General features: G+C 46.9%; 1 protein-coding gene across 1 annotated transcript; it reads right to left on the bottom strand.

The window, feature by feature from the left end:
* Window positions 1-2280: 2280 nt before the first annotated feature.
* On the bottom strand, window positions 2281-19939 carry Nom1 (nucleolar protein with MIF4G domain 1). The gene is made up of 11 exons (XM_059256654.1): window positions 18940-19939; window positions 18512-18639; window positions 17031-17226; window positions 14120-14443; window positions 12593-12703; window positions 11886-12053; window positions 10649-10770; window positions 7340-7472; window positions 6771-6902; window positions 3945-4054; window positions 2281-2645 (listed from the first exon to the last, which is right to left on the bottom strand). The coding sequence occupies exons 1-11, from the start codon at window positions 19918-19920 to the stop codon at window positions 2471-2473; spliced, it is 2580 nt and encodes an 859-aa protein (XP_059112637.1). The 5' UTR covers window positions 19921-19939; the 3' UTR covers window positions 2281-2470.
* Between the last annotated feature and the right edge of the window lie 551 nt (window positions 19940-20490).

The following is a 20490-nucleotide window of genomic DNA, read 5'->3' as shown; positions in this document are numbered from 1 at the left end:
TCCTGGAACTCGCTCTGTAGACGAGGCTGGCTTTGAACTCAGCAATCTCCCTGCCTTTGCATCCCAAGTGCTGGGATTAAAGGTGTGTGCCACCACACCTAGTTTATGTATTAATTCTTAACCTTTATTGTGAAAACTACACACACACACACACACACACACACACACACACACACACACACCACAGAGGGAAAGACAGAAAGAAAGAGAGAGAGAGAGAGAGAGAGAGAGAGAGAGAGAGAGAGAGAGAGAGAGAGAGAGAGAGAATTGCTGTCTTAGCACCCTGCAGTACTTTTCAAATGTAGGTATAACACTTTTTAAAAGTACATACTTGGGGGCTTGGCATGGTGATACACACTTTAATTCTATCACTTGGGGCGGGGAAAGGGGTGGCAGCTGTGAGTTAGAGGCTAGCCTAATCTACATATTGAGTCCCTGGACAGCTAGGGTTACATGGAGATACTCTGTCTCAAAAAACAAAAAAAAAAATCCAGCAATAACAAAGAAGTCATATTTGGGGCTGGAGATCTGGCTTAGTGGCTGAGTGCTTGCTATTCTAAGAGGACCTGAGTCTGACTCCCAGGACCCACACACTGGCAGCTCACAACTACCTGGGACTCCAGCTCCAGGGATCCTTTTTTGGCCTCCAAAGGCACTCACACACCTGTCCACACACTCACACATAGATAAAATTTAGAAAACATAGAAAATAGACTTTTCTTTTCTGTGTAAGCTGAGGAGTGAGCCAGGGCTCAAGCAAGTGTTCTCCCATGGAGCTTTATTCTCAGCCCCCAACTCTATACACACTGTCCACTTGCTAGGACCCAGAATCCCCAGGAGGCAAAGCTCTGGGAGTGGCTGAAAGGGAGTTTCCTGATTGGGCTAATTTAGGTGCAGCTCCACCTTGAACATGGTGGCACCTTCCCATGGCCCGGGACCTTGGACTTAATAAAAAGGAGAAAGTGAGCTGAACACCTGTGTCCATCTCTCTGCTTCCTGACCACAGATGTGATGTGACTTGCTGCCCTGAGCTCTTGCTGCATGACCTTCCAATGATAGACTGTGCCTACACAGTACAAGCCCCAGGCAACCCTTCCCCTCGCTGTTCTTGCCAGGCGTTTGTCATAGCAACAAGAACAGCAGCAGACATTACTGGCTCACCTCAGGGCTCAATCCTCAGGGGTGTGCAGAGACCTCCTGACTATACTTGGTCAACTCAAACACACCACTCACTTCAGGGACATGCTGTTCAAACTCAAACAGAAGAGATGACTTACATAGGAGCACATCCCTGGTCTGTGCCTACCTTCCTGGAATGTGCACTCTACATGGGACACTGCTGGGCAGCAGGGCTCTGATTCAGGACCTTTCTACTTCTATTTAGTTGCTTTTCAACAACCGAAGGTCAGGGTTAGTCAAGTCTACAGCATTTGAAAGAGAAGCAAACTTTAAGGCTGAAAAATAAAGAGTATTTATGCATCCACAGAAGCATGCATCCAAGGCCATTCCTTCTTCCTTAGACTGTAGTGCCCCTGTGAGCAGTGAGCCCATGCTAATTCCTTACCCACCATAATCACTTACAGTCACATATGTTCATCTCTCTCTCTGTTCTCACCAAGTACCCAGTATCTATCTGAAGTAGTCTTATCAAATAGTCCCCAAGGTGGGATTAATGAATGGGAAGTATCAGATTTGCTCTGGCTGTCCTGGAACTCGTTATATAGACCAGGCTGGCCTCAAACTCACAGATCTGCCTGCTTGTGCTTGACAAGTCTGGGATTGGAGGCATGCTCAACATGCTAGGCTCAGTTTCTGAACTTTTTTTTTTTTTTTTTTTTAAGATTTATTTATTTATTATGTATACAGCATGTATGACCAGAAGAGGGAGCCAGATCTCATTAGGTGGCTGTGAGCCACCATGTGGTTGCTGGGAATTGAACTCAGGACCTCTGGAAGAGCAGTCAGTGCTCTTAACCTCTGAGCCATCTCTCCAGCCCATCAGTTTCTGAACTTTTAACCAATATTTCAGAAGATAAAAAAGCCATCAATTTATGATCTCCCCCTCTCCTCATGGCTTAATGCCCCATCTTCTCTCCCCTTTCCCTTTCCCTTTCTTTTTTTTTTTTTGGTTTTTCGAGACAGGGTTTCTCTGTGTAGCTCTGCGCCTTTCCTGGAGCTCACTTGGTAGCCCAGGCCGGCCTTGAACTCACAGAGATCCGCCTGGCTCTGCCTCCCGAGTGCTGGGATTAAAGGCGTGCGCCACCACCGCCCGGCCCCCTTTCCCTTTCATCTATTATATACATACATATACATTTCAAATACACAGTACAACCCTGGGTTCAAAAAAATCTGAAACTATAGTATTTAAACCATGACAGACCATGGCATAACTCCCCTGCTCTTAGAGAGGCAGGACAGGCCTTTGAATTCACAGGTGACACCTCTTGGTCAAATGCTCCCTATCCTTTGGCTACATCCTCAGGATGGCTTTGCCCTGTAGAGACTTGGATGCAAGGCCTGCCCTCTCTCTCAGCAGACTGGCTTCCTCAGCATTCTGGAGAGTCTGTGTGTGCTTCAGTAAGAAGTGGCTGATGAAGAGCTTCAGGCCTTCTTGCAACATTCCCAGCTTTGGGTTGTCAGAAACTCTGAAAGGGAATTGGAGACACAGGTCAGGGAGGAGCTGCTCTTCCAGATCTCAGTGCCTGCTAGCTCAAGCAGCAAGGCACAATCTACTTTTAGATATTTGTTTTTTTGGATGATGGGATAAGACCCAAGGTCTTGTATAAGACAGACAAGTGCTCTGCTATTGAGACACTCCCACCCTGCCCCTTATTTAAGGAAATCGATTTTTAGGCAGAACCTTGCTATGCTGTCTAAGCTGGACTCAAACTCAAAGGATCCTCCTTTGCTCAGCCTCTAGAAAAGCTGTGATCATGAGTGTCACTTTACCTGGCTTCTTTTTTTTTTTTTCAGGACAAAGCAGCCTAGGGTGGCTTCAAATTTGGAACTCTCCTGCCTCAGTCTCCGAGGTGCTAGGACTACTGGCACATACTGCCATAACTGGTTGTACCCAGTATCTTCTAAAGTAGGATTCTTTGTTAAGAACCTCTTTTTGGCTGGGTAGTGATGGTGCACGCCTTTAATCCCAGCACTTGGGAGGCAGAGTCAGGTGGATCTCTGTGATTTCAAGGCCAGCCTGGTCTATAGATCCAGGACAGGCACCAAAACTACACAGAGAAACCCTGTCTTGAAAAACCACACATACACAAAAGAACCTCTTTTTACTGGGTGTGGTGGTGCCTGTCTTTAATCCCAGCACTGGTAAGGCAGAGGCAGGTGTGGACCTGTGAGATCGAGGTCAGTTTGGTCTTCATAGCAAGCTCTAGGCCAGCCAGGGATATACAGTGGGACCCTGTCTCAAAAACAAAATAAAATGAACAAAAAAATCCAAAAAGCAAAATAAAAATTTTCTTTCTTTTTTTTTCTGAGACAGGGCCTTACTCTGTATCCTAGTCTGGCCTCAAATTCACCAGGTTGCCTTGAGCTTATAGCAATTCTTCTCCCTCAGCTTCTTAAATTCTGGGATTACAGGTATGAACCAAGATGCCCAGCTTTCACTTAAGATCTTCTTGAGGGCTAGGGATGAGGCTCAGTGGTAGAAGCATAAGCTTAGCACAGAGGCCTCATAAGAAGAAAATGAAAAGAAACCCAAAGAACAGCTTAACACATGTACTGTTACAAACCACTGCTCTCTATTAGGTAAGTCTTGCAATTCTTCAATCCAGTGCATAAATGTTAGAGCTTAGAATTAGGTCTAAAATCATGCACTAGGCACAACCCTGGCTTTATAAACTAACAGCAGTGAAATGGGAATAACCTCCATGCTTGCTCAAATGACAATCTGCTCTTTTCCCATGTCTTATCAGGAAATACTGGGCACGTACCTTGAGAAAATTAAACCCAGGTCGTCTTCTTCTGTTTCCATCAACAGCTCAGTCAATACTCTCCGGAGGAAGTGGACTCTGGGTTTATCCAATTCACTGAATTCAACTACCTAAGGGTCAGGAGATAGGAAAACACCATCCTGCTGATTCAGCGTTGCCATGATTTGGGACCCTTCCTGCTCTCTGCAACAGCGACTGCTGGCAAGCACACCGAGTACTGCTGGTAGGGTGGGCTGGCTCCTAGGCTGAGAGCCACAGGGCGATCACAGCTACAGGGTACACACTCCAAACCTGAGGTTTACTTAGTGAGGGCAAACAGGTACTGCCCCGTCCTCTGAAGTGGCCATTCTTGAGTGACAACTCTACACAGAGAGTGTAGGTTAGAGGAGAGGCCAATTAGCACACATACATGTATGTGTTTCCCAGAAAAGCATCAAGAACTGCACAAAGCATCTCACTCAATTTTAGCAGCAGGATAAGCATACTATATGTACACCATGGACTTCCATGCAGAAGTCACTACACAGAGAACCACAGACATCAACATGGAGAAAACACAAACTCAAGTTGAATTCAAATAGAGCTTCACATCTCTTTCAAACATGTTTCTTAACACTTTGGGCTTTTCCTCCCAAAATTTTGGGCTTCTTTATTCTTTCTCTAAAGCATCCAATGCCATCCCACAGAAGCGTATTTTGTTTTGTGACTGACCTCCACGCCAGCTTAAATGGCATGGTCACTTTCCTTCTCTCTTCCAGGCAGCTGCTGAGGTTTTACAGCTTGCCTGTAGTCGTTTTTCCTCTTTAAAATGCTAATAAAATTGCCCATACTCTTAAAAAAAAAAAAAAAAAAAAGCTGCCCAAGTACAGGGTATGGTAACAAGGTTCTGCCTAGAGAGGCTTGAGCTATGCCCCCACACACTCTGCCCACAGATACAGGCACAGGACAGCACAAAAGCATGCCTAGGAACAAGGAACGCATTAGAGTGGCTCCCCTGAGAAGAGCCAAGGGCACAGACCAGAGACTAGGAACAGGTCAGGGATGTGTCCAGAGCTCTGTGCTGGCTATTCTTGGTTGTCAACTTAGTTTTGGAACTAAAACCCTACTTGTGAGGGATTTTCTGCTTAATTTGAAATAGAAAGATCCACTTCTAATCCAGAGCTTGAGATGGGAAGACACATCTTTAATCTGGCACACGCCTTCTGCTGGAAGCCATATAGGACATGGAAGAAGGAAGCTTTTGCTCTTTGCCTGCTTGCCCTGCCTTACTAGCAAGTCCATTCCTTCACTAGCATTGGAGCCTACTTCTTAGGGATTCCACTATGTACTGTAGACCAGCTGAGGCATCCAATCTCATGGTCTCAGGGACTATTAGATTCTTGGATTTTATACTCATAGCCAACCATTGTTGGATTAGCTGGACCGCAGACTGTAAAATGCTAATAAAATTGCCCATACTCTTAAAAAAAAAAAAAAAAGCATACCAAGGGTATGGTAACAAGGTTCTGCCTAGAGAGGCTTGAGCTATGCCCACACACACTCTGCTTACAGATATAGGCACAGGAAGGCAATTTTATTAGCATTTCTATATATGTCAAGAGATTTATTCCATATGTTGTTACTCTAGAGAACCCTGACTAATACAGCCCTATCACCCACAATTGGCTCCTGCTCACTTCTCACAAGCACAAGGAATTGCCAGCAGACACTTGGACGAAAGGCAGGAAGGACAAATGTACACAGGACATAGGAGGCTGCCCTGCAGACCAGCAATGCCACAGGACACTGAACTTAGCACCCTGACTTGTCTCTGCTATTTACCTCCTTCTGGATTTCTTAGGATACTGGCAGCCCACCTTGAATCCCAGCTCCTGTGCTAGGCTTCACTGTCTTCTGTACCGGCGCTTTAGGTGGGGAACTTACAGCCTTACGGTATTTTGCAGTGAAGATCCACAACTATGTATTTAAAAGGAGGAAAGTCTGCCCTAGCTAGTTTTATGTCAAGCTGACATAAACCAGGGTCATCTGAGAGGAGGGAGCCTCAGTTAAGAAAATATCTCCATAAAATGAGCTGTAGAGATTGATTCAGGAGGACCCACCCATTGTCCTGACTTCCCTCAGTGGTGGACTGTTATCTGGACGTGTAAGTGAACTAAACCCCTTCCTCCCCAAGTTGCTTTTGGTCACTGTGTTTATCACAGCAATAGTAATAACCCTGAAGACAAAGGCCTACTTCACTTTATGCTCCCAGCGGAGCTGTGACCAGTGCAGCATTGTATAACTAGGACTTGACTATCAAAGAACCTGGGCTGAAGAGATGGCTCAGCAGGTAAAGTCACTCGCTGACAAGCCCGATGACCTGAGTTGATTCTCAGAACCCATGTGGTGGAAAGAGAACCAATTTCTGAAAGCTGCCTTCTGACCTCTGCACATTCAAGCTCATGCACATAAACATATACACACAAAGTAATGTAAAGCAAAACAATGCAAACCCTGTAACCAGACACTAATTCTCTAAGTAAATTTACATTATGTATTGATTGGTATTTTCTATGATAGCTATGATAATGAAAACATTTTCATAGCTAGAGGTGGTGGTGGTGGTGGTGGCACCCACCTATTTTAATCCCAGCATTGGGGAGACAGAGGCAGGAGGATCTCTGAGTTTGAGGCCAGCCTCGTCTACAGAGTGAGTTTCAGGACAGACAGGGCTACACAGAGAAACCCTGTCTCAAAAAATAAAAAAACACTTCAAAAGTTCAAAAAATACACTTTTTTAAATACACCAAATAAAAGAATTTTACTAATTTCTTGCATTATACAAACCTTTAGGATAGAAAGTGGAAGTGATTTTGTCTTCAACAAGTGTGCTACCAGATGAACCAGATTTGAGAACTTGGTGGCTGGCAAATTTTCTAAGTCCCGAAATTTGTCCCATATGCTGAACTGGAAAGTCATCTAGTTAACAGTAAAGAAGAAAAAAGTTAAAATGCGGCAAACCAGTGGAACAATTCATGAAGAACATACGCTAAAGGTACTCTATTTCTTAGTCCTCGTCAACAACCCAAGTCAGGACTAAGCAACTTCCCTGTCCCTTCCTGAAACCGTCATAGACGTCCCTTTGGTTGTAGTTTTGTCCTACTCATCAACGGCTTTAAAGAAAGGTTGGTAGCAATAACCAGTTATTAGAGACCAGTGCCCTGAAACACTACAGAGGTGTCCAGACAGCCTGGCCACAATCCTTCTAGCTGTGACAGACAAGCTGCCTTGGGATGTAAGTTCCATTTTCTCTCCAATGCAGGAAGGCCTGGCTGCCTAGCATGGACAAGATCCATGATGGGACATGGATCTCCTGTAATGAGCCAGGGAGATGTTCTGGTGGTCTTCTAAGTTACCTGGAATCTCCTTTCATAGTTGCAGAACTTGCTAGCCAGGAAAGCATAGAAAGGGTTGTAGGTTTTTTCCTGCAGGCAGCAATCCATGAGGATGTGAACAATCTCTCTCTCCTGCTGGTCCTTCAGCCCAAGTCTGCAGACAAACAGTCAGACTAAGAATGTATTCTAATTTCCATGTTTATGGCAAAATCAGCCCCTCTCTGGCTGAGGGGTCCAGTGGAAAATGAGTTGGTAAAGACGGTGGTGCAGTCACATATTGGGCCACAACCCAGTCTTGTTCCTAGCTTCTATGGGTCTCAGTTTTCCTAATAACATGGCAAAATGTGTGAGGCACAATACAACTCCAAGTTGTAGAGCTGTAGTGTAGAGCTACAAAGCCAAGGACTGGTTCTTGAAGACAAAACAGAGGACTCTCCTGTGATGCCATGAAGCTGGATGTGGTTAAGGTAATGACTTTACTTTTTGATTTTTTAAATTATGTTTTTAAATTTTTATTTTTATGTGTATGGGTGTTTTGCTTGCATACATGTCTGTGCATCACCTGTATGTCTACTGCCCATGGGGACCAAAAGCAGGCATCTGAGGCCCTACAACTGGAGTACAGATAGTGTTTGTGAGCTGCCTGCCACGTGGGTGCTAGTAATCAAACCTGGGTCTGTGGAAGAGTAGTAGCAGGTGCTCTTAAATGATGAACCATCTCACCAGACACTTACTCTCTGACTTTTTTTGTTTTGTTTCAAGACAGGGTTTCTCTGTGTAGCCCTGGTTGTCCTGGGACTTGCTCTGTAGACCAAGTTGGCCTTGAACTCGGAGATCCACCTGCCTCGGCCTCCCGAGTGTTGGGATTAAAGGTGTGCACCACCACACTTGACACTTTGACTTTTATGACTTAATGTGACAGCTGTGGTGCTGTGTAACAATAACCTAATACCCAGGAAACTGAGGTGGGAGATTTGTGAGCTCAATACCAGCTTGACCTACACAGGGAGACCTGTCTCAAACCCCCAAAACACCCTTCCCCCAGGTAAAACTCACAACAAAATGCATTCTTTCCTGTGTACAATCCTGTGAGTGTGGCTAGGCCTACAAGGTCAGGTAGTAACCACCACAGTGGAATCATGGAAGTTCTACAGCCCCTACACCCGCTTCCTTCCTCTGCAGCAGGGCACTCTCCCTGAAACATAGGCCACCACAGATGTGTTTTGTGTGCCTCTAGTTCTGCTGCGTCAACAGTCAGGAAGTAGCTGTTCAAGTCTGGGTCCTTGTTCAGGGCAAGACTATTTTAGAAGCACCCATGCTGGTGTGGGCCTCGCTGCTTAGTCTTCTGCGAGCCGACTGACAAGGAACCCATGCACCTAGAGGACCCACAGCCAGTCTACCCATCAGTGGAAGAACACACAGCCTTTGAGTTTTTGATGATTAAAAACAACTGATTATCTTTTTTCTTTTGGGGGGCATCAGGAGTTGAACCCATAGCCTTGTTCATGCCGAGCAAACCCTCTAGCACTGAGCCATGTCCCTAGCCCCAGCTGACTTTCCTCTGAATCCAGTAGCTGTAGACAAAGGCAGATGTTCTGTGACTTAGGAGACAAACAGCAACTCTGCTGCCATGTTACTCCCACACCTTCCCCAGCAACAAACAAAACCCAACACAAACAGTAGCTGTTCAAGGTGGACGTGGGCCCCCCAAAGAGCCAGTTTCATTCCAGCTGTACTGCACCTTCCATGGGGTTACATGGCTACAAGAACAGACAATGATTTAAGAAAAAAAAAAAATCTGCAATGCTGGAATGCTGGGGTCAAGGGCCTCACACAGTTGACTTACAATCCTGGCCTGGCTAATGATTTTCATGAATAAAAGTGGGGCGGGCAGGGAGTCACTGTTAAGTCTGACATGCGTTTTCTTTTGTATCCTAGCTGACTCGGGAAGTAAGATTCTCCAGCTTTAGCCTCGCAAGTGCTAGGATGATAGGTTGCACCACCATGCCCAGCAATGATGAAGGTTTGAAAACACTGAAATTAACTAAGATGTTCTAGTTTCCTTGTGTTTTTCTGGTAAAAATACTGTGATGAATAGGGACTTGAGGAGGAAAGTGTTTATGGCTGACTTTTAGGTCACAATCTATCACCGAGACAAGTCAGGGTAAGAAGCACAGAGGAATGCTGTTTACTGGCTTACCCTCTGGCTTACTCATGCTAGGCTAGTTCTTATTTGACCCAGCACCACCTGCTTGGGATGATGCCACCCACAGTGGCTGAGTTTTGCATCAGTTAAGACAGTCCCTTAATATGCACAATTACTCTACTGAGATTCTTTTCAGGTGACTCTAGGCCGTGTCAACTTAATGCTAACTAAGCCATAAGAATGGTGAAGGAAATCCTTTTTGGCTTAAAGGACATCAGTCAGAACTGGAACATTTCTCAAAGGTCATGTGTTGAGGGCTCGGTCCCTAGCCCATGGTGCTACTGGAGGTGAAGGAACCTTGAGGAAGCCTAGTGGAAGGGAAGTCAGGTCACTGGGGACATGCCCTTCAAGGGGATACAGGGAAGCTGGGTCTTCTTTCTGCTTGCCAGCTTCCACGAAATTAGCAGGTCTCTTCCACCACACATTTCTGCAATGATGTATTATCCCACCACTACCAGAGCAACAGGACCAAGTGACTGTGGACTAAAACTATAGGTCCACATAACTCTTTCTCCTTCTGGTTGATTTTCTCAGGCATCTGTCACAGTGATACAAAGTGGACTAGCAATGGACAAGCCTGACCCTTTGACTGGACAGGATAATCTTCCTTTAACAAAGTCCTCAGAGACAGACACTGACAGGGAGACTCAGTGCTACCGACATTCAGCAAATAGTAAGGTCTCAGAAACATGAACAAGCTCAAGGTTTCCACATCAACAAGGCCCAGTTCAGAAAACCCAGTCATCAGACTTCCACTTATTTCTAAGTTTGAAGCAGATAAAGGAAGGATTTAAGATCCAATTGTTTAGAGACCCTTGGTAAAATTTACAACTAATTAAGTCAGAAAGAGACAACAATCCTGACAACCAACAACCCCGACAGACTATCAGGTGGCTGGTTACCTAACACTGCCAGCCAAGCTCTCACCTCATGCTACACATGCTACTTACCAAGGGCATACTAGTAGGGATCAATGTCTTATGAGGTTCACATGGGACCCAGAAACCCAGGTGAGAGGAAAGTAATGAAAAAGTGGCTCAAATTACCCCGAAGTTAAAAGCTAGATCAACGTACTTCGTTATGTCTATTAAATAACAGACCAAAATGTTCACAGCAAGGCTTACTTCAGCAGCTTTTCAAAAGCATCCAAGAAGTCCTCACTTGTCATTATAGTGCAGAATATGTTCCTCCTGACATCAGTGTTCATTCTCTGCTTCCTTGCAAGCTCCAGCATCTTGGCGCTAACCTGAAAAGAAAGAGAACGTGTCCAGACCCTCCCATCATCCGGACGCAAGGAGTCTCCTCAGAAACAGGACACTGTTCCTTAGCACAGCATGTTTCTGAACTTGAATTTCTGAAGTGTAACACACATATGAGCACAATGTGACTGTAAACCATATGTACATGTATGCATGTAAATGCCAGTCTGTATTCTTAGGCAACTCCTACAGGGAGAAAAGCTCAGTGGGAGCCTTCTCAGGAGGTGGATCTGCTCCTTGGGTCAGATTTGTGCATCAAAGATCAAGTACAGATACAAGCAGCTACCAGTGCCTGGGAGCCAGAATTAGTAAGTGAGACCACAGTCCCCAGGAAGAAAGTCAACAAGGAAATTGGAGTCACACTTGAACCCACAGTAGGGACTGGAACATACACCTCCTGGAACAGCATGTGCCTTAGTTCTAACAACAGCACCTCTCAAAGGAGTTTCATTTTCACCTTTTCTCTTTCCACTCCATTTCTAGATTTTGTTTGAATTGGGTTTTTGAACTTTTTTTGTTCATTTCTGTTTTTTGAAACAGGGTTTCACTGTGTAGCCCTGGCTGTCCTGTAACTCACTCTATAGATCAGGCTGTCCTCGAACTCACAGAGATCCACCAGCCTCTGCCACCACCACCCAGCAGGTTTTGGAACTTTTAAAAATTCTGAAGAAGCAGAGGAATGGACTGAATCCTATGTTGACAGGAGCTACTTCTATGAAGCCTCCTGACAGGCCTGTGCAGTACACTCCAAGAACACTCGGGAATAACGGGAGCTACTTCTATGAGGCCTCCTGACAGGCCTGTGCGGTACACTCCAAGAACACTCGGGAATAACGGGAGCTACTTCTATGAGGCCTCCTGACAGGCCTGTGCGGTACACTCCAAGAACACTCGGGAATAACAGAAGTTACTTCTATGAAGCCTCCTGACAGGCCTGTGCGGTACACTCCAAGGACACTCGGGAATAACAGAAGTTACTTCTATGAGGCCTCCTGACAGGCCTGTCCGGTACACTCCAAGGACACTCGGGAATACCGGGAGCTGGTGGAGGCAGAGCAGACTGCTGACACAGCAGGCCAGGCAGCCAACTGGGTCCTCATACCGTTCCTCCAAGTGGCTTCTGTACAAGTGTTTGATGACTGCTGTCGATCATTGGGGTCCCACTCCATGCAGACCCCACAATCCACCAGCGACCAGTCTGCTCTGCATTTAGGATGCCATCCCAGGAGATTCGAAGCTGAGTCTCAGAACCTGAGCCAGCACTGCGTACCTGATGAAAAGAAAAGGCGTCATGAAGTGCTTCCACTGGCTCACGCTCGCACTTCTGTCATGCTTTGTTTGAAAATGGCAGTGTGGGTGTAGGATTGTGGCAATGAATCATGGACAACCGCAACAGTTAGCCTGTTTGGAAAAAGGCCAGAAAGAGCCGTCAACTCTCGTGCTGTTTGTGAAGTCTATGGGTTCCTTATCCACATGTGTGTGACCTGGGCTCTACAACGACTATGTGACTAAAGACAAGAACGACCTTGGTAACCATCTCACACTGTACGGCAGGAGCTTCCTGGTCCTAGGTGGGGTCTGGCCTTCTGAGTATCAATAGAGGATCCTATCATACAGCCTTAGCTTAGCACCTCAGCAGACTCATACTGGGCATCCAACCAACTTGATGATTCCTGTGCATGGAGGTTCCACGGTCTCACTACAGACATATAGTTTCTAAGACTTGAGCTGCACATAGTGTGACCACAGTCACAATGGGTCCATGATGGTATGGCGACTCAGGACAAACCAAAATAGGGTGTCACTCACCAGAGTCCTCTGTAACTTCCTTAGTCTCTCCACAGGCTCCGGATCATAGCCAGGGATTTTACGCATGTCATTGTTTTTCAGAGCCAGCATTGTCTCCAACATGAACCGCACCTTAAAGGAGAAGTAACCGAACTCATCATTTAACAGTTACTGGGGATGCCATGGGCAAGACATATCTTGGCTGAAGCACATGGTCCCCACTGATGAGAACCCCGATAGCCTGGAGGTGGTCTGTGATACCTTTTTTTTTTTTTTTTTTTTAAAAGATTTATTTTTACTTATTATGTATACAGTGTTCTGTCTGCATATACACCTGCAGGCCAGAAGAGGGCACCAGATTTCATTACGGATGGTAGTGAGCCACCACGTGGTTGCTGGGAATTGAACTCAGGACCTCTGGAAGAACAGGCAGTGCTCTTAACCGCTGAGCCATCTCTCCAGCCCGGTCTGTGATACCTTTAACACCTCATTTTGCGGAGTATTTTAAAACAGACGTGGCTCACTATCCAGAGGACTTCTCTCTCCTCCACTCCCACAACCCCAGCCCTAGTATGAGGGTGACCCAGAATCCTTTGTGGCAAATCCCTCTTCAAGACTTATCTAGATGCCAAGTTGAATATCCAGAAGGGAATAATCTTCTCTTCCAGCCTCAGATCTCTTCCTGTATATCCTGCAGGATGACCCCAAATTCCCATCCCATGTTCCTGCTCCTCCAAGTCACTTACTTCTGACTCCCAAGGCTACATCCACTGCCACCACACTCACACATGCTACCGTTGTTTCGAGATTCCTGAAGTCCTTTCCCCTGCTCTGGCCATTTCTCATCTTTTCTACAATGAGGTCAAAGTGGCCCCCAAAGAAGACCATCTGCCTTATAATAACTATCTGCTCAGATCTTCCTCCACCCAAGGGAAAAAAAAAACCTGGCTCCTTGGGCCCTCTCCTCTCCTCTCTGGTCAAACCCCCCAGGTACCCACACTGGTGCTCTTCGACAGGTCACATTCTCCTTCCTCCCTGGGGGTTTCTCGGGTACTGTCCTAAGCCCTCAGATGGGGTGGGAGCTGTGAGCCCATTTTATAGAGGAAACTGGCTGGCAAGACTAAGCCTCTGCTGCTCAGACACAGTGCCACACAACCGACCCAGGCTGACACCAAGGCCTGGGAAACAGCTTCTGAGAGGGCAAACAAATCAGTTATATCATAAAATATGTATGGGTTCTTAACGAAAAAACAAAGTTCAAGCATCATATGGTGGTACACACCTGTAACCCCAGCACTCAGAGGAGGATCATGAGCCTGAGGCCAGCTTGGGCTACATAGTGAGACTTCATCTCAAAAATGCAAGGAAACAAAAACAAACCCCTCAAAACCAAAGTCAGTTTGCAGACTAAAGACAAAGGCACAGTGCTAGGAAAGGCAGAAGAGAACAAAGAGCATTAGGGCATGAACGAGCGTTCAGCCAGACACTCATTGACGCTGTCACTCTACGTGCTTCACGGGTACTCAGCAGGGCGAGTGGCACTCCTACCCTGTTCTGGTCCTGAAACTTGCTGCCTGCCCCACTGGCCTTGGCCTGGGCTTCTGTGATCAGCTCCTTAAGTGACAAAGCATCATCTTTTCTCAATGCAAAGCCCACATTTTTCAGCATCAGCAGGATCAGCTCAATGTCTTTTTCTGTAAAAGTTCCAACAAGCTTCTTCAAAATGTCAAAGATGAGGAGAGACTGTACCACGTGGAAGTTGTACAAATGGGCAATCATGGTAAACAGGTTGTCCAGTTCTTTCCCCTCACCTCCATCTTTATAGACATCATCAAACTTCTTCACCACAGCCTCAAGGAAGCAAGCACCAACCTGAAGGAGATGAAGAAATGTCATCATGTCATCCTGGGACCTGCCTGTCAAACTGCACAAACACCTGTAAAGCACAACATGAGTGCAGGTGGGGTAAGGGCTCCAGCAGGGAGCTGGTAACTAAGACTCTAGTAACTCAGGCTTCACATACTGATGAGGAGATTCTAATAATCAACACAGTACTGAGTGCCTGCCTCAGCATACAAATCTTTTCTGTAAAAATACTCTCATTTCTCTAGAATCAACAACAAAGTGGGTTTTAGCCAGATGTCATTGTGGCTCCCTAGAAAAACTTCTTTAGGGCTGGCTGGAGAGATAGCTCAGTGGTTAAGAGCACTGAGCTCTCTTCCAAAGGACCTGGGTTCAATTCCCAGCACCACATGGTGGCTCACAACTACCTGTAATGAGATCTGGTGCCCTCTTCTGGCCTGCAAGGACACGTGTGGGCAGAACACTATATACATAATAAATAAATAAATGTTTAAAAAAAATTTCTTTAAAAAAACTGATGGCAAGATGGCTCCGCATAAAGGAGCTTGCTTCCCACCTGATGCCCCAAGTTTGATGTCAGAATCCATGTAAGGGTGACAGTCAGGGGACAGCAGTGGGCCAAGAACCCGCAGATGCCTGATGAAGCTGGGCAAGGTCACTATGGTGTGTCCTTTTGCTGTTCTAGAACATTTGATTTACAATTCCAGTGTATGCTGGGGAAGAAGAGGCCAGATCAACCTGTGGTGGATCTGAACGAAGGCAGTGAAAACTGAAGGTAGAAATGGTGGTCACTCCTGCTGGTAGCATCATCTTGTGACTACTTCCTCCTGCAGGATACCCAGCTGGGAGATGAGTAAGGCAGCTGTGACAGACGGGAAAGAAGGGGCTGCTCCTGAGAGTGACTGAGGACAGACTGGCAGGGTAGGCATCACTGGCTGTGAGTCCCAGCATTTGGTCTGGATCTCCAGGAACTAGGCAGGGGTGAGCGAGCAGGCTGTGGTCTGCTAGTCGAAATCTGTTTTAATGTTAGTTGGACCTGTGCATATTTATGCTAAAATTCACATTAGGTAAGACATGTAGACGTACAAGGGCAGATGATCCACATTCAGCCCAGAGTGTAATGGGCAAGTACACACAGGTTTGCTAGACTGCAAAACCATGAAGCTAGAAAGACTGGCAATACTGATTTCTGGAAGCCCAGACTAAAGGCCTGAGGCTTGATTCCCTGGAGAGAAATGCTATGGATATCGCTCTATATAAATAAAACACTGATTGGCCAGTGACCAGGCAGGAAGTATAGGCGGGACAAGGAAAGAGGAAAATTGAGGGAACAAGAAGAAGGAGGGGGAGACACTGCCAGCCACAGCCAGGACAAGCAGCATGTAAAGATGCCAGTAAGCCACGAGCCACATGGCAAGGTATAGATTTATAGAAATGGGTTGATTTAAGATATAAGAACAGTTAGCAAGAAGCCTGCCACGGCCATACAGTTTATAAGTAATATAAGCGTCTGAGTGATTATTTTATATGTGGGTTGTGGGACTGCGGGGCTTGGTGGGACCTGGAGAGCTCTCCAGCAACAGAGAAACCTAAGTACACCCTCTCCTAGTAGCACCACCATCTCATCTCATGTAAAATGTTAACAGAGTCAGGATGCTTCCGAGAGCAAGAAACATTGAGACCCTAATTCAAGTATATTTTCAGCACACAAATAGGTGCAATTATGTAACAGGCTAAAATTTAAATTCTATTAATGTTTCTAAAATTAATCATACTAGTATAACTTAGAGATAGGAAAAAAACTCACGTTGCCAACACTGATTCTGGTATGTGAATTTTAGCATAAATCTGCAAAGGCCTGAATGTTAAGTGATTGAGAAAAGGCACACAGTAGCTGAGAACAGCTTTCATATTCTTTTTCTTCCATGAGTTCCTAGGAGGTTTTTCTCAGTGCAGTTTAATGGGAACCAGCATCCTGAGAACGCAGCATATCTGGCACAAGCTTTAGTGGACGCCATTAGCTAAAGTACTCTAATGACTTCCCCTTGAACAAGTCATCTCATTGTCCTTCATGCTATTAGCAGAGGTTTAAATGGGAAGTAGGACCAATAATTTCAGGTTTTCAAATCAAGTAAATTCCTGATGTTCTGTGGTGGTCATATCTATGACTTTTAAAATAACTCACTGAAATGCTGTCTGCACTCAAATCACTTAGATTAAGTCTGCTAAACTGTCCCAGTGTGGTACAGGATGGGGGAGGCACCACAACAGCCATAGAATAGCGTCAATTACTGTGATTATGGGGCACCAGGAAAGCTGTCCAGGGCGTCCATTACACTTTGTAATGGCAAGAAAATGGACTCAGGCATTCCCACATGAAAATAAGCATAGCCCTTGGGGTGGGGGACGCACTACAGAAGCACAATTCCTGGGACAGCCAATGTAGATCTTGCACAGCAGGGCTTTTGAGGTAGTTAGGCCCTCTCTCCTCTGCCCTGAGCTTCCCAATGCCTTAACTTCTCAAACTCACCGACTCCATGCTAGAATACTATTCCACACAACACAGTCAGTGTATGGAGAAAGGGCACAGGGGTACCTCTATTCCAACCGTGTGGTGAAGGATGCTGACTAAGAGGACATGCTCCATCATCAGTCTGCTGGGCATAGCTGAGGCAGTGACACAGGCATCCATGAGGGCAGAGGTCAGGGTGTCGGTCATGTGCTTCCTGCTGTGGGCCATGTACAGCTCCTCCAGCTGCCCACTTATAGATGCCATGTTTGGCTCACTCAACCTGCAGTGGAGTATGAGCAAAGTGTTACTGATACATTCTTTTTTGTGTATATTTCCTATATACACTGTGTACCTGTGCTTAATACTGAACCTGCTGTCAAAACAACAGGCAATGGTGGAATTACAGGATATTATGGAAACAGCATGAGTCTTAATGAAAAAGAAAAAGCACAGAGGAGGGAAGAGGAGGCGTGACAAAGGCTGGCACGGGAGTCTTTTGTGATAGAACAGCCATGCATCTTGATATTGGTGGCAGTCTCCCAAATCTTCATTTGACAAAACCGCACAGATTCAGTCTCAACCTCTCTCCTGTAAAAAGGATGAGACCTGAAAAAACTGTGGAGCTGTGTGTCAGTTTCATTTGAGACAGGGTCTCATGTGTCCAAAACTGGTCTCAAATTTCCTACATATCCAAGGGTGATCTTGAACTTCTGATCCTCCTCCATGTACCTCCAGAGTCCTGGGATTACAGCATTACAGGCATGCACGACCATGCTTGGTTTATGTGGTTTGGCAAGCTAGGGCTTCAGGCTTTGTGCATGTTAGATGAGGACTCTACTGACTTAGCCACACCCCCACTTCTCTCTCTCTCTCTCTCTCTCTCTCTCTCTCTCTCTCTCTCTCTCTCTCTCTAACTGTAGTAGAGGCTGGGAGTGATTCCTCTAAGGACCTCCCTACACTGTCTTTGCAACTCCCAGTGATCTATAACAACAAGTTGAGCAACAAAGGACAATATATTTGAAATCTGACAAACTTAGACGAGGTGCTAGAGGCCAGGACAGTGGTCATCTTTAGAGACCTGAGTGAGGCTGAGTGAGGGACATGAAGAAGTGAAGAAGGGGCTTTAGACAAGCGACTCCGACTCATCTGTTAAATCTAGGCAGCCAACAGGAAAGGTGACAAATTCCCACCCGCGTGGCTTCCAATGAACCTTCTGATATTTTATTCTTAAAATGAATTATAAAAAAAAAAAAACAGATGGTAGCTGAGACCCTGTTCACCACCAGATGAATTCACTTTTGCAGGGAGGGGTGACTTCATCTGGGTCATTCCTGGATAACACAGAACCCTGCCCTCCCTGTTCCTTCCTGCTTCTAAGAACGACTGGTGGGAGGTCTTCAAACATGGAAAGGGCAATATCAAAAGCTGAGCATCCTACCTCTTCAAGGTTAGGTCCAGTTATCTCACACCAAGAACAAGGATCCAAAACACTGTCTAGTCCTAGCCCCATCGTTTGCTCTTTAGATGGTTTCTATAGTTAAATAATAATAATTCTGTCAGGTTACCTGTTAATTAGGCCTTTAACGTGCTTCTTCAGCCTTTCCAGCTCTTCTTTCTTGTGGGCATTCACTGTCTCCTCGCCCCTCAACCGAGGTGGGATGTATTTTTCACCACTTTCAACACAGCGACTTTCCTTGAAGATAGGAATAAAATTGCAAAAAATTTAGAGTGGACAAATTTAGTATTTTTCCACGTTATTTACTCTAAATACTACCCTCATGAGGATTTGGAGCAGCTATCACTACAGGCCACGGTTGTGTGACAAAGTGAAGTTCCACTGTGTGAATGCCTGCAATGGCCTGGGTCGGCCTTCCCTTCAGCAGGCCGTGGCTGCCACTGTGTGTCACCGCCAATACTGTTCGGTACCCTGCCCCTCTCCCTCACCCCGTTTGGAATGACAGCCCAGAGGGCCTACAGGTTGTTGATGTCATACCTGATGTTCTGTGTCATCTTCCGAAGAACTTTCGCTCTTTTCTACGGCCTCTGCAAAACGGACTCTCTTATTCCCTTTGCTTTCTAGCGTCTCAACTTCTGCTTCTTTCTCCCTTTGCGAGTTTACATCCTCCTGATCCGCTTGCGAGTCCGAGTCCTCCTCACTTTCCTCGGAACTGTTCTCTAGGTCACTCTCCAAGAGTGTCTGTCCAGCCTCCACCTTTTCTTCCTCCTCCTCCTCCTCCTCGCTGCTGCTTTCGTACAGGCCGCCGCCTCTCCCGCATTCCAGGGCCCCCAGAATGTAATCCAGCCCGTCGCGCGCGAAGCTGAGCGGCACCGAGCTGCCGTCGCCCTTCTTCTTGCGCTTGTTCAGGCCGAGGCACCGCTCCAGCTTTCGGATCTCTCGGTCCTCCTCCTCGTTGGCCGCTAGAAGAGCCCGTTTCCGGGCGGCGGCGGCGGCGGTGGCGGGACCGGGTTTTCCAGGGGCACTTTGAGCCTTGGCCTTAGTTGAGATCGCCGTGGCCTTGGAAGAGGAAGTCTTAGCCTTAGCCTGGGTCGCCGTGGCCTTAATGTTAGCGGAGGAAGCCTTGGCCTTGGCGGGGTTCGCTGTGGCCGAGGCAGGGGTCGGTCGCGTCTCGGAGGGCGGCGGAGCCTCCCGGCCTCCGGTAAGGCCGACACTGGCCTCTTGGTCCCCGGACCCGGAGCCCACCGTCCTCTGCAGGCGCCGCGCTTTCCTCAGGTGTCGCTTCTCCTTACGAAGCTCCTTGCGGCTCTTTCGCCCGCTGGGCCGGGAGCGCGCCACAGCGCCCTGGCCCTCGCGGCCTCCGAGGGTCTCGCTCTCGGAGGTAGCTCGCACGAAGTCCTCCACGGCCAGCCGCAGCCGCTTCAGGGCCCCCTCCCCGCCGCCCGGACCACGGCAGCCGCCGTTACGTTTCGGGCGAGCCATGCGCCGGTGCGCTCCACCTCGGCCCGCAGCACCCATGCCTGCAGATACGGCTAACTTCCGGGATGCCCAGCTGCACGACTTCCGCCGGGGGCGGAACTTCTGGACGAGCGTTTCTGCGGGACTGAAAAGTTGGGATGGGAGGACGGTGCCCTCTGCTGGTCGGAGGGCAGGCAGCAGTCACAGACACTAACAGAGTCTTTGAAAACTGAAGCCCAGGAGGCTCTGCCCAGGCAGATGCTTGTGGTCAACAAAGTCTGGCCTACAGAGCGAGTTCCAGGACAGGCAGGGACACACAGAGAAACCCTTGTCTTGAAGAGAGAGAGAGAGAGAGAGAGAGAGAGAGAGAGAGAGAGAGAGAGAGAGAGAGAGAGAGAGAGAGAGAGAGAGAGAGAGAGAGAGAGAGAGAGAGAGAGAGAATCACTGAAGCCCCAGCATTTTGTTTTGGGGTGCACAGCAGAACTCACCCTAGCTATAAACTCCACACATAGCTTAACTTCCACACACCCTTGCATTTCTATGCACGCACGCATGCGTACCCAAGGGAAGGCACTCAATACCATTTGTTTATATATCTTTTTTCTTTCTTCTTTTGAGACAATGTCTAAG

This window comes from Peromyscus eremicus, chromosome 3, assembly GCF_949786415.1.
Source record: "Peromyscus eremicus chromosome 3, PerEre_H2_v1, whole genome shotgun sequence".
NCBI classification, from domain to species: Eukaryota; Metazoa; Chordata; class Mammalia; order Rodentia; family Cricetidae; genus Peromyscus; species Peromyscus eremicus.
This window is presented reverse-complemented; position numbering and strand designations above follow the sequence as displayed.

Excerpts from the sequence above, each read along its gene's own strand:
- Nom1 (XM_059256654.1), bottom strand. The coding sequence starts at position 19,920 with ATGGGTGCTGCGGGCCGAGGTGGAGCGCACCGGCGCATGGCTCGCCCG. Across the intron at positions 18,640-18,939 it reads AAGATGACACAGAACATCAG|GAAAGTCGCTGTGTTGAAAG; the intron begins GTATGACATCAA and ends CCTATCTTCAAG. Across the intron at positions 17,227-18,511 it reads GTTAAAGGCCTAATTAACAG|GTTGAGTGAGCCAAACATGG; the intron begins GTAACCTGACAG and ends ACTCCACTGCAG.